Genomic DNA, 22,942 nt, shown 5'->3' with positions numbered 1-22,942 from the left:
AAATAAAACCGCTAGAATTCTGACACGATGGGCTATCCCGTAGCAATGGGGAACTAGACCAGATATTGCAGGTTAGCGACAATGCCACAAAACTTGTGGATGTATGTCTACATGCCTCCACCCCAGGGAGGGCTGTAACGGAATAGCCGTGAGGAGTGCAGGTGAATCGGGCAGATTCGCGCAGTCGATTTTCTGATCGCTTCCCGGTAAGATTTGCAGTCATTGCAGCGGTCAAAATGACATTCCTTCTTTTAAAAGACAGTTTGCTTTCCTTTTACCAAATGGCAGGAAGGCTTCAGCAAGAGAGTGTCCCAGGCACCCAGCTGTGCTAAGGGCTCATCCATCAGATGAAGTCAGAAAAGTAGCCTGACAGAAACAATTTAACGGAGAGAGAGTGAGACTCCTCGGCCCCGATCTCAGCAGGGGAGCCGACACGTAGCTCTGCCATCTTAGTTTCCAAGACACCACATTGAGCCTTTCACCTCGAACTGACCTGCTGTAACTCCGAGATGTCTATAATAATCTATAAACTGCTATATTTGTCATATTTCCTGTGTTGCAAGGCTGCCAGGCCGGCTAAACTCACAGAGTGTGCCGGGCTTTGCCTGGCGCTGGTACTGAGAAGGTCTCAGAACATTCAGAGCTATGGGCTGTCAGTTAGGCAGTTTGAAAGTGACCTGGTGATACCACCGGGGTCCTACCCCTCGTGTTTGGTATCATTGTGCTGGATAAATGCATATTGACTGGAAAATGTCATTAAATCTGCCCTGACCTGTACGGTTCTGTGAGATAGAGCCCATGTATGGTTAGATATGATTTTTGGTCCCCAGGAGAAGAGGAGGACTCAACTCATGTTCTAAGGGGGTGTGTGGTTCCCGCCCTTACTCCCTCCTACTGGATCAGTGGTATAAAAATGGCAGAGGACCCAAAATCAATGTCCTTCACTTTGAAACATCATTCTGATTACACCCTTGCCAGCTTGAGGACATGCTGGCATCAGGCTTGTTTGGACTTTGACACTCCACTCTGAAACCAAGTACTTGGCATTTCTTTTCCCAGAAAGAACATATTTCACCTGACCTCAAGTGTACGTATTTTCTTCCATTTTTATTTTCATACTGGCTATTATTTGTCTCTATAATTGTTGATTTTAACCATTTTCTGTATATATTAATTATTTATATTGCATTTTTAATAAACGACGCTAACGTCATTTATTTGTTCAGCTACCCTGCTATTCAGCCGCACAAACTGAACCCTGGCTTCTGAAGAGACGCTACTATTGTTGATAGCTAGATAAAATAGCGTGTGTTTAACCGTTTTTATTTGCAGGTCTAGAATCAGCCAGTCAGTGGGTTCCTCTGTCCCATTGTAACAGAGGTGGTGGCAGTTATACCCTGAAATAGTGTGTAATTTGCAATTACCGTAACTCACAGGCTCCCTTCTAGTCGGTCTGCAGCCAAATTCCCAGCGGTTTCTGCGCACACCGATTGCGACCACAGATTGCATGGTCTGTGTACTGAAACCGACTGGAAGGCATTGTGCGGTCCGGCCACTAGGGGCTCGGTGACACCTTGCTCCCCAAAAAATAGAATTAAGTAGCCAGGTGCTCATGTTTATCAGTATTAGGTAGCCAGGGCTGGCTGGGGAGGGCTGGGTGCTTTGCTGGGTGCTACTGCCTGCAATGCTGGGTGGCCTTAGAGCATGCAGGGCCTGAGGCAAATGTCATATAAAGGGCCTACAGCCTGAGTATAGTTGCCACCAGTATAGGTAGCCAGCTATAGGTATCCACAGTATAGGTAGTTAGATATAGGTGCTCCCGGTATAAATAGGTTATAGGTTTCCCCCTATTAGGTAGTTAGCTATAGGCACCCCCAGTATAGGCAGCAAGTTATCGGGGTCCCAAATATAGGTAGTGATCTATAGGTTTGCATAGTATAGGTAGTTATAGGTGTCCCAAGTATAGGTGTATAGGTAGTTATCTATAGGTGTTCCCAGTATAGGTAGTTATAGGTATCCCCAGTATAGGTGTATAGGTAGTTATCTATAGGTGTCCCCAGTGCGTACATCAAAAAAGGGCGTCGGGAAAAAAGGGCGCGTGGTGTAAACAATAAGCAGTATTATCGTTTATAAAAATATTGTGTAGAATTTCGTTTACAAATAGTGTTTTAAGAATTTATAAATCATTAAATAATGTGTATGAAATCGGAAATTCTTAAAACGTTAATCTTCCCTGTTTCTAAACTGAAACTTATAATTACGTTTGTTAAAAAAAACAGTAATATTTGTTTAAACATTATAATTATATATTGTTATGGATAATCTTGATTTATTGTTTATTATTACAATAATAAAATGTGAAAATATTGTTTATAACAATGATATTAACCACTTCACCACTGAGGGGTTTTACCCCCTAAACACCAGAGCAATTTTCACCTTTCAGCGCTCCTTCCATTCATTCGTCTATAACTTTATCATTACTTATCGCAATGAAATGAACTAGATCTTGTTTTTTCCGCCACCAATTAGGCTTTCTTTAGGTGGGACATTATGCCAAGAATTATTTTTTTCTAAATGTGTTTCAATGGGAAAATAGGAAAAATGTGGGGAAAAAAATAATTATTTTTCAGTTTTCGGCCATTATAGTTTTTAAATAATGCATGCCACTGTAATTAAAACCCATGAAATTTATTTGCCCTTTTGTCCCGGTTATAAAACCATTTAAATTATGTCCCTATCACAATGTTTGGCGCCAATATTTTATTTGGAAATAAAGGTGCATTTTTTTCAGTTTTGCGTCCATCCCTAATCACAAGCCCATAGTTTATAAAGTAACAGTGTTATACCCTCTTGACATAAATATTTAAAAAGTTCAGTCCCTAAGGTAACTATTTATGTATTTTTTTTAATTGTAAATTTTTTAATTTTTTTTTAATTACCAAAAAAAAAAAAAATGGGGAATGTGGGAGGTAATGAGTTAATTTTTTGTGTAAAAGTCATTTATTTGTATGTGAAAAATGTGTAGGGTGTAGTTTACTATTTGGCCACAAGATGGCCACAGTAACTTTTTGTTTTAATGCGACCTCCAAGCGTCCTTCCGGAAGCTTGGAGGAAGTATAAGGAGGCTGGACACGTGAGTTTTTTCTCACAATGATCGCGCTGCCCATAGGAGAGCAGTGGATCATTGTGGGGCTTAGATCAACGAACGGGAATGGATTTTCCCGTTCATTGATCTCCGGGCGAGCGGGCGGCGGCGTGTTTAGTAGCGGCGGGCGGCGTGTTTACGAGCGGGAGCGCGGACAGCGTCGGGAACGCGGAAAGTACGGATGGGGGTGCCTAAACCTAAGACCCCCTATGGATAATAATGTTTTACAAACATTAATAAATAAAACATTTTAATAAAAAAATGTAAATAATTTTTTGGGGTGGATAATAATGTTTTAGAAATGTTTTACAAATAGTGATTGTAAAAAATATATTACAATTTACGTTACGTACTGATCGCTTTATTTTGTGAATAATAATGTTTTACAAACAGTAAGGGTTAAAATGTTAAATCATGTTTTAATTAAACAGGATAAATATGTTTAGTATCTTTATAAACGTTATTCGTCACGGGCTCATTTTGTAAAGTTAAATCATCACAAGCACAGTTATAAAACCTTAAAAATCTCCGGCGCCTTTTTTTCCCTGTTCGGCACCCATTAAACGATATTTATAATGGGAGTGAATGGGGCGCCCTTTTTGTCCACTTGTCTCATGCGCCCAAATCTCCTGCTTCCGTCCCCAGTATAGTTAGTTATAGGTGTCCCCAGTATGTATAGTATGTATATGTCCCCAGGGTATAGGTAGTTATCTATATCTGTCAGAGACAGAAGACAAGTGACGAGCAGTAACGCAGATCCCCAGTGCCTGGAATGCAGAAAAAGTAAGTAGTCCCCTGCCCAGCCACTACCATTGTGTGAAATTCTGGAGTGGGGAGTGCAGAAAGGGGGGCCACAGGTGGGGGAGAGGGGAGTTGGGGCCCCTCCCCGCCACTGTGTGCCCAAGTCCCTCTTTCCTGCGCTGCTATCGCCTCCTCTTCTGCTGCTTGGTGCAGGGCCTGGGAGGGCCCATTTAAAGTCAAAGGGGCTGGGCCTACCAGGAGAATTCCCGTGTTCCTGGTGGCCCAGTCCGAGCCTGCTTCTGATGTGCAAAGAGCCATGCAAGTCAGCAGCAATTCACTGCAAAATGCAGAGAAATTGCTGACTGGCTAGGATGCCTTCCAATAGGGGCATTTTTGGGCTTAGGCATGCCAGGCCATTGGCTGGAATGCCACTGGTCCTTGGAGGCGCCATGCCCCTGGATTAAGATACCCCCGAATGAAGCTCCACCCCTGGACTTACCCCCACCCCCACTGGTGTTCTATTGCCTGCTTCTGCTGCGTGTGTGCAGCAGCAGGAAACTCTGTGTCCTGAGGAGCAGCAGCATTGTGTCCCTGGAGCACACCCATCACAAGGTCTGGATAGTGCAAGTTGCAGGTAGCTGCCACTCTGTCCCTCTGTGCCTCCTATCGCCCCCCCCCCCCCCCCAAGTGCATCCTTCTGTCTCCCTTTGTACCGCCTTCTTTCTCCTTGTGCTGCCTTCACTCCCCCTTACTACCTCTGCCCCCCCATGCCTCCTTGTGTCTCCATGTGCCTCCCTCTGTCCCCTTATGCCTCCTTCTGTCCCTCTTTATGCCTCCTTCAGTCCCCCTCTGCCTCCTTCAGTCCACCTCTGTGCCTTCTTCTGTCCCCTATGTGCCTTCTATTGTTCCCGCTATGCCTACTTTAGCCCCCCTCTGCCCCCCTTTGTGCCTCCTTCTGTCCCTCCGTGCCCCCTTCATTCTCCCTCTGCCTTCTTATGCTCCCTTTGTTCCTCCTTCTGTCCCCATGTGCTTCCCTCTGCGCCTCCTTCTTCCCCCCTTTGTGACTCCTTCTGGCCCCACGTGGCTCCTTCTGTTCCCTTGTGCCTTCTTTCCCCTTGTGCTACCCTTTATCCCTCTGTCTCAAGCTGAAACACAGCACTGGTGAGCGCACAGCTTCTGCTGTGCTATACTCTGCATTTACACACTAAGCCAAGGGAGTTGAGGAAGCGGGTGTGCAATGAAATGCAACATAATCGGTGTGTTGTTTGTATCTCGGAGACTCCCTGTATTGAGCATCCACCTTACATGCCACATTAGTGCTGCTCCCCCCCCCCCCCCCCCAGGGCGTGTCACGGTCCTGGAGTGACGAAAAGTTTAGAAATGCCCCTGCCTTCCAATGATAAGTTTTCCTGCCTTGTATTCATTAAAGATACTGCAATTTGAAGTTCTTCAACTGAGTACATCACAGCTGATTATCACAATGTTCAGCTGAAGAGGAACTGTTGTGAAGATAAAGAAATAAAATTGCTTAGTTTTTACCATATTCATTTGTAAATTATTTACTCAGTGTCTGTCTATAATAAAATCTTTCCTCACCCTGATTTACATTCTGAAATGTATCACATGTGGCAACATCTTTAGTCCTGTCAGGTGATCTCTGTGGAATATTGTTTACTGAGAGTTCCGAAGCCAGTGCAAATAATACCTGGTCTTCCAGAATGCTTTGTAATTCTGCACAGCTAAACATCACTGGAAGGGTGGGGCTACATACCAATATAGAGGAATACATAGATATAAGAAGTGTTTCTGATGTGGAAACCAGTAATATTACTTTAAACGTGGGTATCCTGATTCATTTACTGCATTCTACTATGTGTCACTACAGTACCTCTTTAAAATGAACCTGTAATGTCACAAAGTGCTATTAAACTGAGAAACATTACATTTTGTAATGCCTGTTAATGATGTCGCGAACCTCTGATTTTCATTCACTTCCGTGGAAGGTTTGGTTCGCGGAAAAGTTCATGAACCGCAATAGACTTCAATGGGGAGGCGAACTTCAAAATTTAGAAAAATTTCTACCGGCTGGAAAAATTATAGAAAACATGTTTCAAGGGATCTAATACCTGGAGGAAGACATGATTGAGTGAAATACACATCAAAAGTCCCAGAAAAAAATCTACATTTCACATAAACCCCTATTTTAAGGTCAGAAATCTCATTCAATGTTCAATTACAGGCCTACACTACTTTACAACATCAGGCAGTGTATCCTTCCTCCCTCCTCTCTCCTCCCCTCCCCTCGGGTCTCATCTTCCAGGGAATTGTAGGCTTTTAAAAGCCAGCTTACATACCTTGGCCAGGAATTGAACCCAGGTCTTGGCCAGGAATTGAACCCAGGTCTGAGTGCTTGGTAGTCAGCTCTCTTAACCGCTGGTCCACCACCAGCACTACATGCTGAATGCAGCCTAGCATGTACCATTATGATCTATCCTAGAGAAAAATGAGCTTGCTTAAAGATTTGTAGGCTTTTAAAAGCCAGCTTACATACCTTGGCCTGGAATTGAACCCAGGTCTGAGTGCTTGGTAGTCAGCTCTCTTAACTGCTGGTCCAGCACTACATGCTGAAGGCAGCCTAGCATGTACCATTATGATCTATCCTAGAGAAACATGAGCTTGCTTAAAGATTTGTAGGCTTTTAAAAGCCAGCTTACATACCTTGGCTGGGAATTGAACCCAGGTCTTGGCCGGGAATTGAATCCAGGTCTGAGTGCTTGGTAGTCAGCTCTCTTAACCCCTGGCCAAGATATGTAAGCTGGCTTTTAAAAGCGGAGGAGGAAGGAGGAGAGGAGGAGGAGAGGAGGTAAAGTAATAACAATTAGCTAGGAACCTATAAGAGCCTAACTAAACTCTCCCTAGCAGAGTCTGTCAGCAGCAGTCCCTTAACTAATTAGTGCAGGCAGACTAGTGAGTAAAACGGCACAAGGACCTTGCCTTTTATAAGGGGGGGTGGGGCTCCAGGAGTGAGTGTAGTCTGATTGGCAACAATGTGCCTGCTGACTGTGATGTAGAGGGTCAAAGTTCTGCTCAATAGAGCATTATGGGGCGAATCGAAGTTCCGGAAAAGTTCGCCTGCTCTTGGCGAATGCGAACCACCGAAGTTCGCCTGGAACTGTTCGCCGGCGAACTGTTCGCAACATCTCTAATGCCTGTAAGTAAATGAGAGCATCTTAACAGCTGTGCTTTTCTTTGGATCACACGGTGCACTATATCCAAGTTTATCAAGAAAGTTTGACTTTGATCTAAATCCAGCAAGTTCTGCTTTATACTCAGTTATTAATGTTAATTAATGCTTACCATAAAGCATGTCTGGAAAGACTGGGAAACCTGGGATATGTTGAAAAATGTCATTTTTTGTACAACTGAAAAGGTTTTCGACATCTTCAACATCCTCTTGATAACTAGAACATGTTTCCTTAAAGAGAAAAGAAAAATGTATGGATATATATGATTTGATTTGGAACTTTTCACACAAATTTATTGTAAAAGATATATAGGAAATACAATTAAAAATAAACCTGACAGTAATGCAGATGTTCTAATCTACTTATAATGACATGGATTTTTTTCCCCTTGGCTTACCACTGAAGCCTCGAGGTGAGGTGGAGCCATCTGAAGTCTACCAATTTACCAAATGGGAACGTAAGAATTTGTAGTACAGTAAATCTACATTCAGTATAAAGGTAATTTTCAGAAATACTGTAGTAAACAGTTGGTTTAAAGGGAACCTGAGGTGAGAAATATATGGAGGCTGACATATTTATTTTTAAACAAAGGATATTGCCTGGATGTTCTGCTAATCCACTGCCTCTAATACTTTTAGCCATAGACCCTGAACAAGCATGCAGATCAGAGTTTTCTGACAAAATCTAACAAGATTAGCTGCATGCGTGTTTCAGGCATGTGATTCAGACACTGCTACCAGAAAGAACAGCAGGACTGCCCGGCAACAGGGCTGGATTTGTACTTTTTACCGCCCTAGGCCTGCTTTCATCAGCTGCCCCCCCCCCCCACCAAACACACACACACATCAATACATGGGTCCCTCTCAAGTCGAATAGGTTACTTCATCATGAGAGCATGTTTATACTGGGCAAGCACAGGTTAGGTCTGTGCATGCCTAGTAGAACTAAGGTGCTTAGATTTTTTTCTCCATGAACAAGCACTTAATTTTACTGGGCATGCCAAGTACAGATACAGCCACGCTTACGCACTAAATAAACCTATTCGACCAGAGAGTGATACAGTAACAGCACTGAGACGGTGGGGTATAGGTAGATATGGGAAGTCTCTAGACTATTCAGAGGTTCCCCACTACTAAGGTAAGTATCCATTACTTTTTACATTTAGGATTGCTAGGTTGGCGCTGTGTGTGCATGTGTGTGAAAGGAAGTAGGCTGGTAGAAATGTAGGAGGTCAACTAGAGATGTATAAATGCAAAGGGGTATTTAAAATTGAGGGTGCACAGGTCAACTCAAGTAAGGAATTGGGGGGGGGGCGTGGGTTGAGAGGAACAGTAATTGAAGAGGTGGTCGGGGCAAAACGAGATCAGTGAGGTTGGGGTGAGGAAAGAAAAGATAAAGAGGGGCAGTCAGAACTGAGGTAAGGTAAGAACTAAGGGGATATCAAGGGCCAGCGTTTCCATAGCGGCAAACTGAAAACCGCTCCCTGAATGCCCCCCCATAGAGCTGCTACAGATGCTAGCATGCCAATACCTCTCCATAGAGGCACCACAGCTCCAAGGATTTGCCTCCCCTTCCAGAGGCACTGCAGTTTCCAGCATGCCTCTCCATCTCCATATAGCACCGAGTTGACCCCCAGGGCCCCCAGGTTGGCTGCTGGGTCCCCCATTGTGAACAGTGGTCCCCCGAGACCCGTGTAGAGTATTTGCAGTGGCGCATCTGTGAGGGTAAAGCACAGAGGAACAATCCGGACAGGTAAGTGCGCATAGCTGTTAATACTCTGTAGAAGCTCCAGGGGGGGGGGCACTAATCACTTTGGGGAAGACCAGGGGGGGTTGCCAGCCAGCCCTAGGGGACAATCCAATACTACATAGAGGAGGAGAGCATGCCTGGAACTGTAGTGCCACTATAGAGGGTGGTGGGCTTGTTGGGAGCTATGTTGCCACTAAAGAGGGGGAGGAACATGCTAGGAGCAGTAGTGCCTCTATGAGAGGGGGGGGGGGGGTTCTTGCTGGGAACTATATTTCCTGTATAGATGAGCATGCTGAGAGCAGTGGTGCCTCTATGCAATGGAGGAACATGCCGAGAGCTGTGGTGTCTCTACAGAGGGGGCTGTTGCAATGAGCTGTGTGGTGCCTCTATAGAGGGGGAGGGGGACAAAAGGACCACCTAATGCTGCTTCAGAGGTGGGGTGTACAAACAAACATGCAGTAACAGAACTGACTCACAAGAATGCATTTGCAGCAGAAGTTATCCCCAGTCAGGAAACAGATCCTCCATCTTCCTGCATTGTGGCGTAAGTCCTCTCCTCTGTATATTGGGGAAGGCTGCACAGAGTGCCATGCTTCTACCCATGTGAGTTACAGACAGTCCCGATCAGCTGACCACTCTCTCCCTCCCCCATGCTTTGCTGTCGGGACTCGGAGTAGAAGAGAGAGAAATTGCTGCTGTGGTCCTGATATGTGTGCATGGAGAGCTCTGTATCTGGCTGCTCCCTGAGGGTTTCTGATCTGCGTTAGTCCCAGCGGCATAACAGAGCTCCATGCACGTTGCTGATGCTGTTGCTTCCTTGTTCTTGAGTTCCCATCAACTGATTGGCTACTTTCTTCCGGACTCCTCCGTAGCCACCCGCTGGCTACACAAGGACTTGCTGCAGTGTGCAAATCGGGCGGCTGCGGGTGGAGCGAACTGCGGACTGTGTTGCATTGTGGGGATGGGAAATGTCCCGGGTGGCTTACCACCCGCCCCAAACATTCTTCCGCCCTAGGCAGTGGCCTAGGCGGCCTGCCCATAAATCCGGCCCTGCCCGGCAACTGATATTGTTTAAAAGAAAATAAATATAGCAGCCTCCACGTCTGTCACCTCAGGTACTGTTTTATATCCCTGCAGGTCAGTGGTACAGATCAGTCACACAGAACAGTTTTATAACACTAAAAAGGAGAATTCCTCTAACTCTCTCCAATATCAGTTCAAAAGGGGACCCATCAGGTGTGCCCTACCTCTCCTACAATTGTTGCTCTGGTAATGGAGCCCCTTGCAATAGTCAATAGGCTTTATATAGACATCAAGGGCTACCAATTGGGTGACGTCGAGTATAAATTAAGCTTAAAGGACAACTGTAGTGAGAAGAATATGGAGGCTGCTATATTTCCTTTTAAACAATACTAGTTGCCTGGCTGCCCTGATGATCTATGTGGCTGCAGGAGTGTCTGAATCACACCAGAAACAAGCATTAATATAATCTTTAGATACTGGGTCAGCGCTAGATAAATAGTGTAATTACTAATTTATTGTTTAAAATACAATACAGTATAATGCATTTATATAGCAGCTTGAGAATTGGACACAAATGATCTGCAGTCACACAAACACACACCAATCACACCCACTGTCCCACTGCAGTAGGAAAAATGTAAGAATCTAATATAAATATAAAACTTGCAAAAAATATTAAAAATAAAAATGTATCAAAAATATACAGGTTGCATCAAAATTGATCAGATGCTAATTGATCTGAAAACTCGCTGAACATGCAGCACTGACAAATAAGATTACATGCAGCCCATGGTATAATCAGTGATTCTTCAATGTGGTGTAACTTGTAGTATGCATAGCAGTTTGAAATTCATATGTATTCCATTATAGGAATCCAATAACATCCTCGTTCTATCAGTGGAACTAAATAGTCCTATTTCATAGATGCTTGAGGAATTTTGCATACGTTTTGGAGTAGAATGCTCACAGCTCTTCACCGTAATGAAATGCTGGTCTGCGGAGCCGCTCAATCTTGCCGGTCCCAGCCGGTGACTCGGCAGGAGAGTCTCAGACTTGCTAATGATTACAAGCAGCAATGTCGGGCAAGCTCGCCTGGCTCCGCTGGGAGTGATGCGGCGTGGTATAGGCGTGATCCGCGGCGCTCCCGGATCTCCGTGTTACTTCGGTGTATCAATGGGAACACACCTACTCCCTCATTGGTGGATGTGACGTCACTGAGGAGTAGCCAATCGCTGACACTTTTCGAAGGGACCGCCCTTCTTTCTCAAAGCTGGCTGCAGGTTGGAGTACTGTGACGTCATGGTACTCTGTTCAAAAGCATACAGCTACAGAACTTTGTTTAAATCTGCAGGAATGAGAGTCTTCAAATTGTAAATCCATTGTGTTTTATGTCTTGACATCTCAAGAGTATAGTCTCCTCCTCTCCATGGTTTTTTCACTATTTCAATAGCGCAGAATCTCGTGCCTCTTATTATACAATTGTGCTGCTGTTTAAAATGCTCAGATAGCGGATGCTTCTTGTTTCCTTTCAGTATGTTTTCACAGTGCTCCCCCAAACGTTCTCTGAGGGGCGCTTCGTTCTGCCTACATACTGTTTATGGCAAGGGCATATAATAACATATATGACACCCTTGGTGTCACAGTTAACAACCTTCATTGAAAAGCTATTGCCATCTACAGTGGATGTGATCTCACTCACCCGTCCAACTGTCATACCAGTTTCCCTGCACATCCTACAGAAACCGCAATTCTTAAAATATCCTCGATTAGCTTTAGCCCTCATTTCTTTTACTGTTGAAGCTATGAAGTTATCCAGATTCTTCTATTTTCTGATATCACACCCGAATTCTCTGGTAATATTGAGGTAAGTAAATAGTCCTCCTTGAGTGTTTCCCAATGATTCTGTATAATTTTCTTCAATTTCATTGCCTGTGAGGAATGGTTCAAAATCATCTTTGGATATACATGATGTTAGCTGTCTTCCTTTGACTTTTCTTCCAGCAATTGTTTCCTCTCAGTACATCTAGCAACCTCCCTGGCACTATTAATATTGGCAGTACAGTAGCCTTTAACTTCAAATCTAGCCTGCATCCTGGTAGCTTCCTCCTCAAAATCTGACAGTTTGGTACAGTTCCTCCTTAAACGCAGGAACTGACCCTGCGGTATATTTGTTAGCCACTTTAGATGGTGACAGCTATTATATTTATGTAACTGTTAATGTCCACTTCTTTGCGGTAAGTCTTGGTGATGATTCTCCTTTCTTCCACAAATACTGTAAGGTCTAAGAAGTTCACTTGGCTCTTGCTGAATTCCCCCGTGAATGTCAAGTATAATCGTTAATATTAATCCATGTAAGGAAATCCTCCAGGCCATCCCGTGTCCCCCTCCAAATGAAGAAGGCATAGTCATTCAACCTCCTCCAGAGCACCAGGCTGGTACCGGGGCCCTCCGGGCCACTGAGTATAAATCGCTCCCAGTGGGCCATATCCAAATTCGCAAAAGCCGGAGCGAACCGGGTCCCCATTGCTGTCCCGGTGCCCTGGAGGAAGTACTCTCCCCCGAACACAAAATAATTGTGCTCAAGTATAAACAGGATGACCTGGAGGATAAAATCAATCTGGTTCCCTGGCACTTCACTCTCCTGCTCCAAGAAATATATTGCAGTCTCTATACCCTTGGTATGGGGTATTACTGTATAAAACGAATTGACATTGACTGTGCAAAGCCAGTAGTCTTCTTCCCAATTCATGTCTGTTAGTATTCTCAAAAAGTGACTAGTGTCTTTGATATATGACGGAGTGGATTTGACTACCTTCTGTAGATATTGGTCCACATATTGGGATAGGTTCGAGGTCGTAGACCTGATCCCCGGAATAATCAGTCTTCCTGGTGGATCCTCGAGTCTTTTGTGTATCTTTGGTAAGTGATAATAAACAGGTATTCTCAGATTGTCGTTGGATAGATATCTATATTCATCATCGTTTAAGATTCCTTCTTGTTTGCCTGCTGCCAATAACCTCTCAATCCTTTTGAGAAGCTTGTTTGTGGGCTCTGTTTCAGTTTGCTACAAGTACAGGTATCTTCCAATTGCCTATAAGCTTCCCTATTATAATTCTCAACATCCTGTAGGACAAGCCACCCCCCTTATCAGCAGGGTGTATCATGATGGTCTGATCATCCCTCAATCCTTTCATTGCCTTCCTTTCCCCTGGTGTCAGGTTATCTGTATATCTGATGTTCAATTTCTTAATATTTCTTAAAACCAAGGACTCGAAGACATTCGAGTCATTTCCTGAACAGGGTGAAAGCGTGATGGATTTTTCAATCCAGAGTGAATATACATTTCTTGTTCAGTATCTTCACAGGCTACTGTTGTTACATTCTTTGCTTTTTTCAAAAAATGTTTTTTGAGACATAATTTACGCATAAACTTCTTAACTCCTATAAAAGCCTCAAATTTATTGAGCTTGTTCCCTGGAACAAACTTCAACACCCTTCTTAATAGGGAGTATTCCTCTTTGGTAAGGACTCTAGAGCTCAAATTGAACCCCCCCCCCATCCCCCAACTGCACAGGCCCCAGATCTACCTGTAATGTTTCTTTGATCATTTTAGTGAGACCCCTACCTCGGGTGTGTTTTTTGATCAACGATTTGTGCGTACGTAAGAGTCCATTTTTGATTGTAACTTGTCTGGTGGATTCTTTGGTTGATACTGCTGTCTGGTAGTACTCCTCGATTCCCTCTGTGGATTTGGAACTCCAAACTTGAGTGCTTTGCGGTAATCTAAAAAACGGTTGTTCAGTTAGATACCAACGCTGAGTATCTGTTAGACATGGGGATAGCAAGGGCACCTGCCCCTTCATCTTGAATCTCCTCTCCTCCTTCATTGCATAGTAATAAATGCGTTTGTATCAACCCTTCATCATCCACTGTTCCACCCATAGTAATTTCTTTGCTGATATCTATCTGATTAGTAATATCGTTATTTGTTACATCGGTCCTGTTCGTGTTGTTCTTACTAATATTGGGTATCTGTGTTGTAGTATCCTTTTCTTTTAACTCAAAAGTATTCCAATTCTCACTATTGTCTTCATTTTGTGAACCCTCTGTCTCTTGCATCTGGACAGGTACATCATTCAACCGCAATACATCCTCCTTGTATGCGATGGTATTACCCTCTTCACACCTCCCACTCAGAGGGGACACTGTAGTTGACTCTTGATTAATCATTTCTTGTCCCTGATTATTTAATTTCAATTGTTCTCCCTCAGTATTCTGCTTGTCTTTCTTACTTGTGCTGGAGGTGAAGGATCCTTCATTACTACCAACAGGGCAGTGCAGAGGATCCTGAAGGGGGGGGGGGGGGGTGCTCATATTTGAAAAAGGGGCCCTAATCAATCAATCATGCTAAATTGTGTATGTAATACCCCCTCCCCAGAAAGCAGTATTAGACAGTCTTAACCCCCCCCCCCACACACACACACACACACCTTTTATAGCAGTATCAGGCAGACTTTGTGTCTCCTTCCAACCAAGTCTTTTGGCACCACCACCCTCAATCAGCAGTGATAGGTGCCCACTATTAGAGTGGGCACCGAGGAGCCTGAGGAGGTAGGCACGGACTCACCTTTCATTACTGGGAACCACTGTCCCTCTTGATCAGCACCCAAGTTTCTTTTCAGGCAAAGAAGAAGTGGTTGCCAATATGCAGTGGTTGCTAAGCATTAGTAGGTTCAAAACTGCAGTAAGTGCTAAGGTGCAGTGGGTGCCCAGATGCAGTGGGTGGTAAGATGCAAATGTCTAGTTTGTGCTAAGTTGCAGTGGGTGCTGAGGTGCCAAAGTACAGTCTGTGTCAAGCTGCTGTGGGTACCAAGTTCCAGATTGTATTGGTTGTTTATTTACAGTGGGTGCTAAGCAGTATTGGGTGCTGAATAAGTAGCAGATGGTAATAAACAATAGTGGGTGTCATGTGAGTGCTAATTCGTACAGGGAGCCATGTGAGTGCTGAACATGAGTGAGTAGGGAGTGCCATGGGTGAGTGCTGAGTCTCATATGGGTTCGGACCAAGGGTGGGTACTGGGTGCTATTTGGGTGCTGGCCATGGACTGGTACTAAGTGCATATAATGGCTTGTCAACTTGGTGCCGTATGAGTACTGTGTCATGTGGGTGTTGATTATAGGGGGTATAGGGTGTCATGTGGGTCCTAGGTGCAAATACTGAGTGCCAAGTGCGTACTGGGAGTGAGTATATGGTGCCATATGGATGATGGGTGCTGGCTAGTGGGGTATTTGTTGTCATGTGGGTGCTAAATGCAGATGCTAGGTGCCATGTGCATTCTGGATGCTGGCACAGAATGTCATGTGGATTCCAGCTGTATAGGTGGGTATCAAGCATCATGTAGGTGTTGATTGCAAACTCGGATTTCCCATCTGAAATCCGAAATCTGGGCGGATAGTTAGTTCAGATATCCGAGCAGAAGCCAAAATCACCTTCAATGGCTAAAATCCCTTGAGAAAAAAGAGAGAGAGAGAGAGAGAGAGAGAGAGAGAGAGAGAGAGAGAGAGAGAGAGAGAGAGAGATCACTTCCGGTTTTCTGTCCGGATATCTGAATCCGCCCGGATACTGAGGTCGGATATCCGATTCAGATCCGGATTGGAATAATTTAAACTCGGATATCCGGATCCGAATTAGATCTAGATAGTGAAAAGTGGTATCCGAGCAGCACTGCCGACTACCTAGCCTTAAGTGTGGATGCAGACACTGTGAGCAGCGATAACCCCTGGACTACTGGGTGCGCAGGCTTGACCTGAGGCCAGAGCGGTCCCAATTTGCCATCCAACTTCTGTCTTGCCCTGCCTCGAGCGTCCTGTCAGAAAGGACCTTCAGCGCAGCTGGAGGCACTGTCACTGAGAAGAGAAGTCTCCTAAGTCACAAAGTGTTCAGTACCGCACCTTTATCAAAATGAATGAGGCATGGATCCCAGAGGGCTACTGCCCACCCCAAGACTAAGTCAGCCCCCACACACAGCATCTCTGCCTGCACGCCGTGTGACTGCCTGCCCCAAGACTAAGTCCCTCCCCACACAGCACCTCTGCCCGCAGGCCGCTTGACTGCCTTCGCAGCCACCACCAACAGGGTCCAGGACTCCAGGTGGAGTCCTGAATTTTTAAGGCCTGTTAGCAGCGGCCGCTATACTAATTTTTCTGGTGCGTGTACATGCCTGCCTACTTTTTCTGGCTGCACTGCAGCTGCAACAACAAAACAAAAGGCATGTACATGTGCCAATTTCCCTTCGTGATCATTACCTTGCCGGGGTGAAGGGACTTGCGTATCACAATGAAGCAATGACCGACGGCTATATGAGATTCTTGGGGGGGGGGGGGGGGGGACCACACCCAAGATAATAAGGTTGTTGTTTCATTGTGGACAGACCAAATTTGATCAGCTGAACAGTCACTGTTGTTCTATCATTGAGCTACCACAGCCCAGCGACCATATGGGCTTGAAAACCGCCACGGCCTGCACTCTCGCCATGAGTGCGCACCAGTCCAGCACGGCTATCACTACACAAACAGCTGTTTGCGGTGTGTTACACAGTGAGTTTGGTGTGTCAGTGTGAAGCAGTACTCTAATTACACTCACTGATTGATGCATCCACATGCAAGATGTTTTAAAGCACTTTAGGCCTGCAATTTAGCATTCAACGTGATTTCTGCCCTTAAAACGCTGCTTTGCGTCAAATCCAGATTTTTCCACGGGACTTTTGGCATCTATCCCACTCCGCCATGCCCCCTCCAGGTGCTAGACCCCTTGAAACAGCTTTTCCATCACTTTTCCGGACAGCATAAGTGTTTCTAGTTTTCAAAGTTCGCCTCCCCATTGAAGTCTATTGCAGTTCGCGACAGTTTGCGCGAACCAAACTTTTGTGGAAGTTTGCAAACTCTGTTCGCGAACCAAAAATTGGAGGTTCGGGCCATCTCTATACCCAACCTGTATAAATATTATTTGGCTGCCCAGCTAGCCTTCTTCCCTATAATGTATTCTGGACTACATGTCCCCCATTGGCAGGGTTGGAGAATGATCTTATAAAACCACCACGGTGGAGGGGAATCTTGTGGGCTCATAATTGGCAGTGTTATGATATCAGACCCTTGTCACCATTCTATCTAAAAAATTAGGTAATGTAAGGATCCCTCCTGTAGCGTATTTTGTCCATTGCAGTGGAGCTGCAAACGGACAGTTCTGGATTATCTGCTTGCATTCGGTTGTGCATTTGCAATGGGTCTTTTTGTCATTTGCAATCGCTCTGCAGTTCTGGGCAGCTCAGGATGCTGTCATCATTCCACCAATTGCTTGTTGCAGCTGAGCTGCGGCCAGATAGCCCTGGATTTCCTGCATGCATGTTGTTACATAATTCTGCATGTATTACTTATGGGGGTCCTTTGCGATCACCGTCAGCTAGGATATGGTAATCAAGCAAGCTCAGGATTGAGTGATTACCATTCAGCTATGTGGAGATTTGCATACCTGGATCCACTGCCTGATGCCAGCATAAAAGTCTGCCTCCCATTTCTTACTCCGCCCGTCATAGTGGTCAGTACGCTGATCTACTGGGCACCTTGTTACTCTGTATAGTTCTGTTATTGTAGTTCTATGCAACCTTATTACTTGTGCTTTAGTTCTTGATAAATATATATGCAGACTTGCTAATATATATTTATCCGTTAGTTGAGCTGTTTGTTATTTTTCTTATCATTGTGTATTGCCTAATTCCATGCTTGATGGACGTTCGCTGCATCCGCGGTGGATGAGTGAAGTCCATTATCCAGATAGCTTGGATTCTGCCATCACCACGTTGGTGACTGGTAGTATTACTGCTACTCTAGTTTCTGGCAACGTAACTATAGGCTGCAGTTGCTATTAGTTACGTTCTATCCTGTAGTCTTGCCTGGGTGGATGCTTGCTGGTGACTGTTAGCCAGCTTGCTCTGCTTCTGTGGACCTGACTGTGAGCTGCAGTTGCTACTAGTTACGCTCCAATCTATAGTCCTGTCTTGTACCTGTCTGAATACTTGCTGTCGCTAAGGCAGCACAGTGCAAACTAAGGCAGCGCAACATCGAACTGCAAATTTATACCAGAATTGGTTAGATTCTTGTTAAATCCAGATTTTCAGACTTCAGCATTTTCTACCTGGGCTGATCAGATAGTTTGCACTCTGTTTAAGGGCAGGCTTTTTGATTGGGCAGTTGGTGTTTTGAATCACACTTCTCTGAAAGAAAAACCTTTGGAATTCATAGCTTTCGTGTTCCATAACTGGTTAAGAACAGGCACGTGCAGAGGGGGTGCTCTGGGTGCCCAGGCACCCACCCTTTTAAAAATCTTCAAAAAAGGCCCCCGTGGCCAGGAAAAAGAAGCCCCACCCCCAATCGTGATAATCCCCACCCACCAGCAGGATGCTCCGCCCCTCTGTGTGGAGGCAAGTAAAATGGTGTCTCCCTAGCTGCACCCACTATGACCTCTCCCTCCCCCAGCAGCCACACTGACATCTCCCTCCACCTAGCAACCACAGTGACCTCTCCCTCCACCTAGGACCCATACTGACCTCTCCCTCCACCTAGGACCCATACTGACCTATCCCCCAGCACCCACAGTGACGTCTCCATCCACCTAGCACCCACAGTGACCTCTCCATCCACCTAGCACCAACAGTGACTTCTCCCTCCACCTAGGACCCATACTGACCTCTCCCTCCACCTAGCACCCACAGTGACCTCTCTCTCCCCAGCACTCTCAGTGACATCTCCATCCACCTAGCATACATACTGACCTCTCCATCCACCTAGCACCAACAGTGACTTCTCCCTCCACCCAGGGTTGCCAACCTAATTTCTAATTTTTGACGGACAAAAGGCCCAAAAAAGCAGGACACCCCAAATTTTGGACGGACAGGGGGTGGAGTTAGGGGCGGATTCAGAAGCGCACTTTTAAGTAGAGTTGTTGGTGGGGCTAAGCACTGGGTATTATTTTTTAAGTATTTATATAGCACTGACATCTTCTGCAGAACTTAACAGAGTACATAGTCATGTCGCTGGCTGTCCTCAGAGGAACTCACAATCTAATTACCATAGTCATAGTACAGTTATGACTGCCAGTCAGAAAGGGGAAACCAACCAAGCCGTCTGGATTCTGTATTGCATCAAACAGTGGATCAATGAAGAGGACCAGGAGGAGAGCGAGGGACCAACAAACCTATGGGGGCTGAAAGAAGCCCCAGGTAAGTAAAAGAACCCTGTCTATATTCACCTCTGGTATCTTAGAAAAAAAGTTATATACTACCTTATGTAGAGGGAAGGCTCTGGATCCTATAGAACCTTCCGTGTCCTCTGTGAAACCGTTCCAGCGCTGTACCTAATTCAAATTTGCCACCTCTGGAAGCTCTCCTGTACCCGAGTACTTCTAAAGACGAGCGGCTTTGTACTGCACATGCACAAGTGTGCAATCACAGGGTACGGAACTGCCTGTCTTCTAAAGCACTTGAGGACAGGAGGGCTTCCAGAAGTGGCAAATTTGAATTAGGTACAACGCTGAAACAACTCCACTGAGAGAGGACAGGGAAAGTTCTATAGGAGAGTATGCTCTCTCTTTGTGAAAGTATATGACTTTTTTTTAAGTTGCTACACATTTGGCATTCTTTATACAGACATTCTAAACGCTGGAGATTCCCTGTGACATATTCCACTCACTGTCACACAGACTGTGACAGTCTGACTCACTTGCTGGCTTCTGCAGCTGCTGCTGACTGTGGCTTGCTAGTGTGTACACAGAGTCTGCATGTCTCCCCTCCTGCAGAGCAGTCTTTTCACAGCATTATGAGGGAGAGCCAGGTCACCGTTCTGCTGCTGCCCAGAGCACTTAATTACTCATTCCTCTCTGGCTTTGATGTGGATGGAGCTGCCAGTGACAGTGCTGGGGATGCCTCTCTCTCTCTCTCTCTCTGAGTGACTGGAGAGAGGCGCCAAGAAGATAAACAAAGGAGAGGCTCACTTAGATGCATGGCTGGAAGGAAGAGAACGATAGACTGACTGCAGTCACTGCCTCCTCTCCGTGACGTGTGACAGGCTGGGCTGGGCTGCCTGCATCACTTCAAGCTGCCTCTCTCTTCTTATTGGGCAGCAGAGGAGCCAGCACCAAAAAGCCGATCTGTCATTGGACAGGACTCGGAGGAGGGAGGCTCAGAGAGGGGAATAGATCAAAGGAATTTATGTGTATTTAGACGGACGAGTGCCCAGGAAATACAGGCACTACAGACAGCATTTTTTTAAGAGCATTTTTACTGACTGGCTCAAGCTTGTTTGGATATTGATTGCACAATCCTTGGAATATATATCAGCTACATGGATTAAAACAGTTGGATGTATTCCTCTGTTGTACACAACAGCAACAGACTGGTGTTTTTGCTGTTTAGAGGCTTTTAGCCGACGTTTTCCATACTGAGCTCAGTTGAACAATCAGTACATATATTTTTCCAGCAGTGAAGTAGATGCATATGCTTCACTGATTTTTGGGTCATATTGGAAGTGGTGGGTTGGAGGCTGGTGGATGTGGGTTGGGGGCTGTCCGCTAGGTGGATAGGGGAGGAGGAGGAGGGGGGCACACATTTTTAATGGCAATTTTTTATTGATATAATTATGATGATTAATAAAGATTTTGTATATGTTTTTTGATAAATTGTTTGATTGGTTTTGTTCAATCGGATCACACCTGCTGGAGCATATCTCACAGTGTTTGTTTTCATTTTTACTGACAGTCCGTCTTTTTATGGACGCTTGGCAACCCTGCCTCCAACTAGGACCCATAATGACCTCTCCCTCCCCAGCACTCACAGTGACCTCTTACTCCACCTAGCACCCACAGTAGCTCTCCCTTCCCCTGCACCCAAAGTGACCTCTCCCTTCCCCAGCATCCACAGTGACCTCTCCATCCACCTAGAACCCACAGTGACCTCTCCCTCCACCTAGCACCCACAGTGACCTCTCCCTTCTCAGCACTCTCAGTGACGTCTCCATCCACCTAGCACCCACAGTGACCTCTCCATCCACCTAGCACCCACAATCACCTCTCCCTCCCCAGCTCTAGCAGTGATCCTGCTTACCCCAGCACCCACACTGACCTATCACTCCCCAAACACCCACAGAGATCTTTCCATTCCCCAGCGACTACCCTCCTGTCCCCTGAAGCACCCACAGGGACCTCCCATCGCAAAAGCAGCACCTACAGTAACCTCTACCATTGCTAGCACCAACAGGGACCTCTCCCAGCACCCAGCATCCACAATTAGTTCTCCCTCCTCCAGTAACCCACACTAACTTCTCCCAGCAGCCACAATGACCTCCCCTTCCTCCAGAACCCATATTGATGTCTACCTTCCACAGCAACTACAGTGACCTACCCTACACCCAGCACCCACACTGATCTCTCCTTCCCTCAGCACCCACACTGACCTCTACCTCCCCTAGCAGCAACTATGCCATTCACAGCAGCACCCACAGTGACCTTCCCTTCCTCCAGCACCCATAATGACTTCTACTTCCCCCAAGACCCACAGTGACCTCCCCCAAAGGACCCACAGTTACTTCCCCCCTCCCAGCACCCACAGTGACCTACCTTTCCCCCAGCACCCACACTGACCTCTACCTCCCCCAGCAACCACACTGACCTCTCCCTACCATAGCAGCAACTATGCCTTTCATATCAGTACTCACAGTGACCTCCCACCCCCTTGCACCCACAACAATCCCACCAATATTCAGCACCCACATTACACTCAACCAGTAACCCGCACTATAACAAGCACCCAGTACTTGCACCAAGCACTCTGCACCCGATACTCACATCTGGCTTCCGTATGGCACTTAGTACTTGCATCAAACAGCCACATGAAACTGCTCCCCTTCACCCTATAGCTGGCACCCAGTACTCACACCTACATGGCACAATACTTGCACCCAGCCCTGACATGGCACCCACTACTCACATCTGCACACAGCCTCCACATGGCACCCACTATCTGCACCCACATAACCATTGCTAGCACCCAAAGTACCTGCACTCAGAATCCACACAGTACAATACAATAATACAATAACATTTCTATTGCGCTTTTCTCCCATAGGACTCAAAGCGCTTAGGCTCTCTCAGATTCAGTAATTGGTAGTAGGATAAGTATTCACACAACAAAAGTTATATGTCTGCAAATGCCAAACTGAACAGGTGGGTTTTCAGTCTGGATTTAAACACGTCCAGGGAGGGAGCTGTCCTGATCTGTTGAGGTAAGGAGTTCCAAAACGTAGGGGCAGCATGAAACTTGTTTCCAAGTGGACTCTGGGTATGACTAGATTATTAGAACCTGTGGATCTGAGAATGTGGGGATTGCTACGCAGCTGCAACATTTCTTTCATGTATCCAGGGCCACCCATAGCTAGCACCCAGTGCAGGCATGGCTACAAGTATTTGCACCTATGTAATACCCAGTACCTGCACCCAACACCCACATGTTTCATCTGCAGTAGTTCCAGTTGAACTAAGCCTCCACTTGGTGCCCAGCACAAACACCAAGCCCTCACATGACATCCAGTACATGCACCAAGAACTCACAAGGGACTGAGTACCTGCAATCAACACCTACATGATGCTTGATACCCACCTATACAGCTGGAATCCACATGACATCCTGTGCAGGCACCATGGGCGTCCGCAGAAAATTTTCCAGGGGGGGGCAAAAAGTGGGGAGTTAAAAATTTGGGCTGGTGTTGTGTGGCGCGCGTAGCGCGCCAAAAAATGGAGCTACGTCATGCGGCGCGCGTAGCGCGCCGCGCCGAAAAATGGGTGTGGTCATGAACCAGAATGTGGGTGTGGTCGTGGGTGGAGACAAGTTTACATGAACTAAGCAATGGTGGGACATTAGATTAGGACAATGGTGGCGAACCTTTTGGAGGTCGAGTGTCCAAACTGCAAAGTCACTTTACTATCACAAAG

General features: G+C 45.8%; 1 protein-coding gene across 5 annotated transcripts in view; it reads right to left on the bottom strand.

The window, feature by feature from the left end:
* The window catches only part of LOC137518508 (tensin-3-like), an 841,402-nt gene that overhangs the window by 716,865 nt on the left and 101,595 nt on the right, over positions 1 to 22,942 (bottom strand). For 4 of the 5 annotated variants that reach the window (XM_068236462.1, XM_068236464.1, XM_068236463.1 and 1 more), the window contains exon 4: positions 7,247 to 7,364. In XM_068236462.1, coding sequence (XP_068092563.1) covers positions 7,247 to 7,364 — 118 coding nt within the window. Of the gene's footprint in view, positions 1 to 7,246; positions 7,365 to 19,680; positions 19,996 to 22,942 lie in introns of those variants that run through there. The other variant, XM_068236467.1, reaches the window with a different exon arrangement.

Source organism: Hyperolius riggenbachi, chromosome 5 (assembly GCF_040937935.1).
Source record: "Hyperolius riggenbachi isolate aHypRig1 chromosome 5, aHypRig1.pri, whole genome shotgun sequence".
In the NCBI taxonomy this organism is placed as follows: domain Eukaryota; kingdom Metazoa; phylum Chordata; class Amphibia; order Anura; family Hyperoliidae; genus Hyperolius; species Hyperolius riggenbachi.
This window is presented reverse-complemented; position numbering and strand designations above follow the sequence as displayed.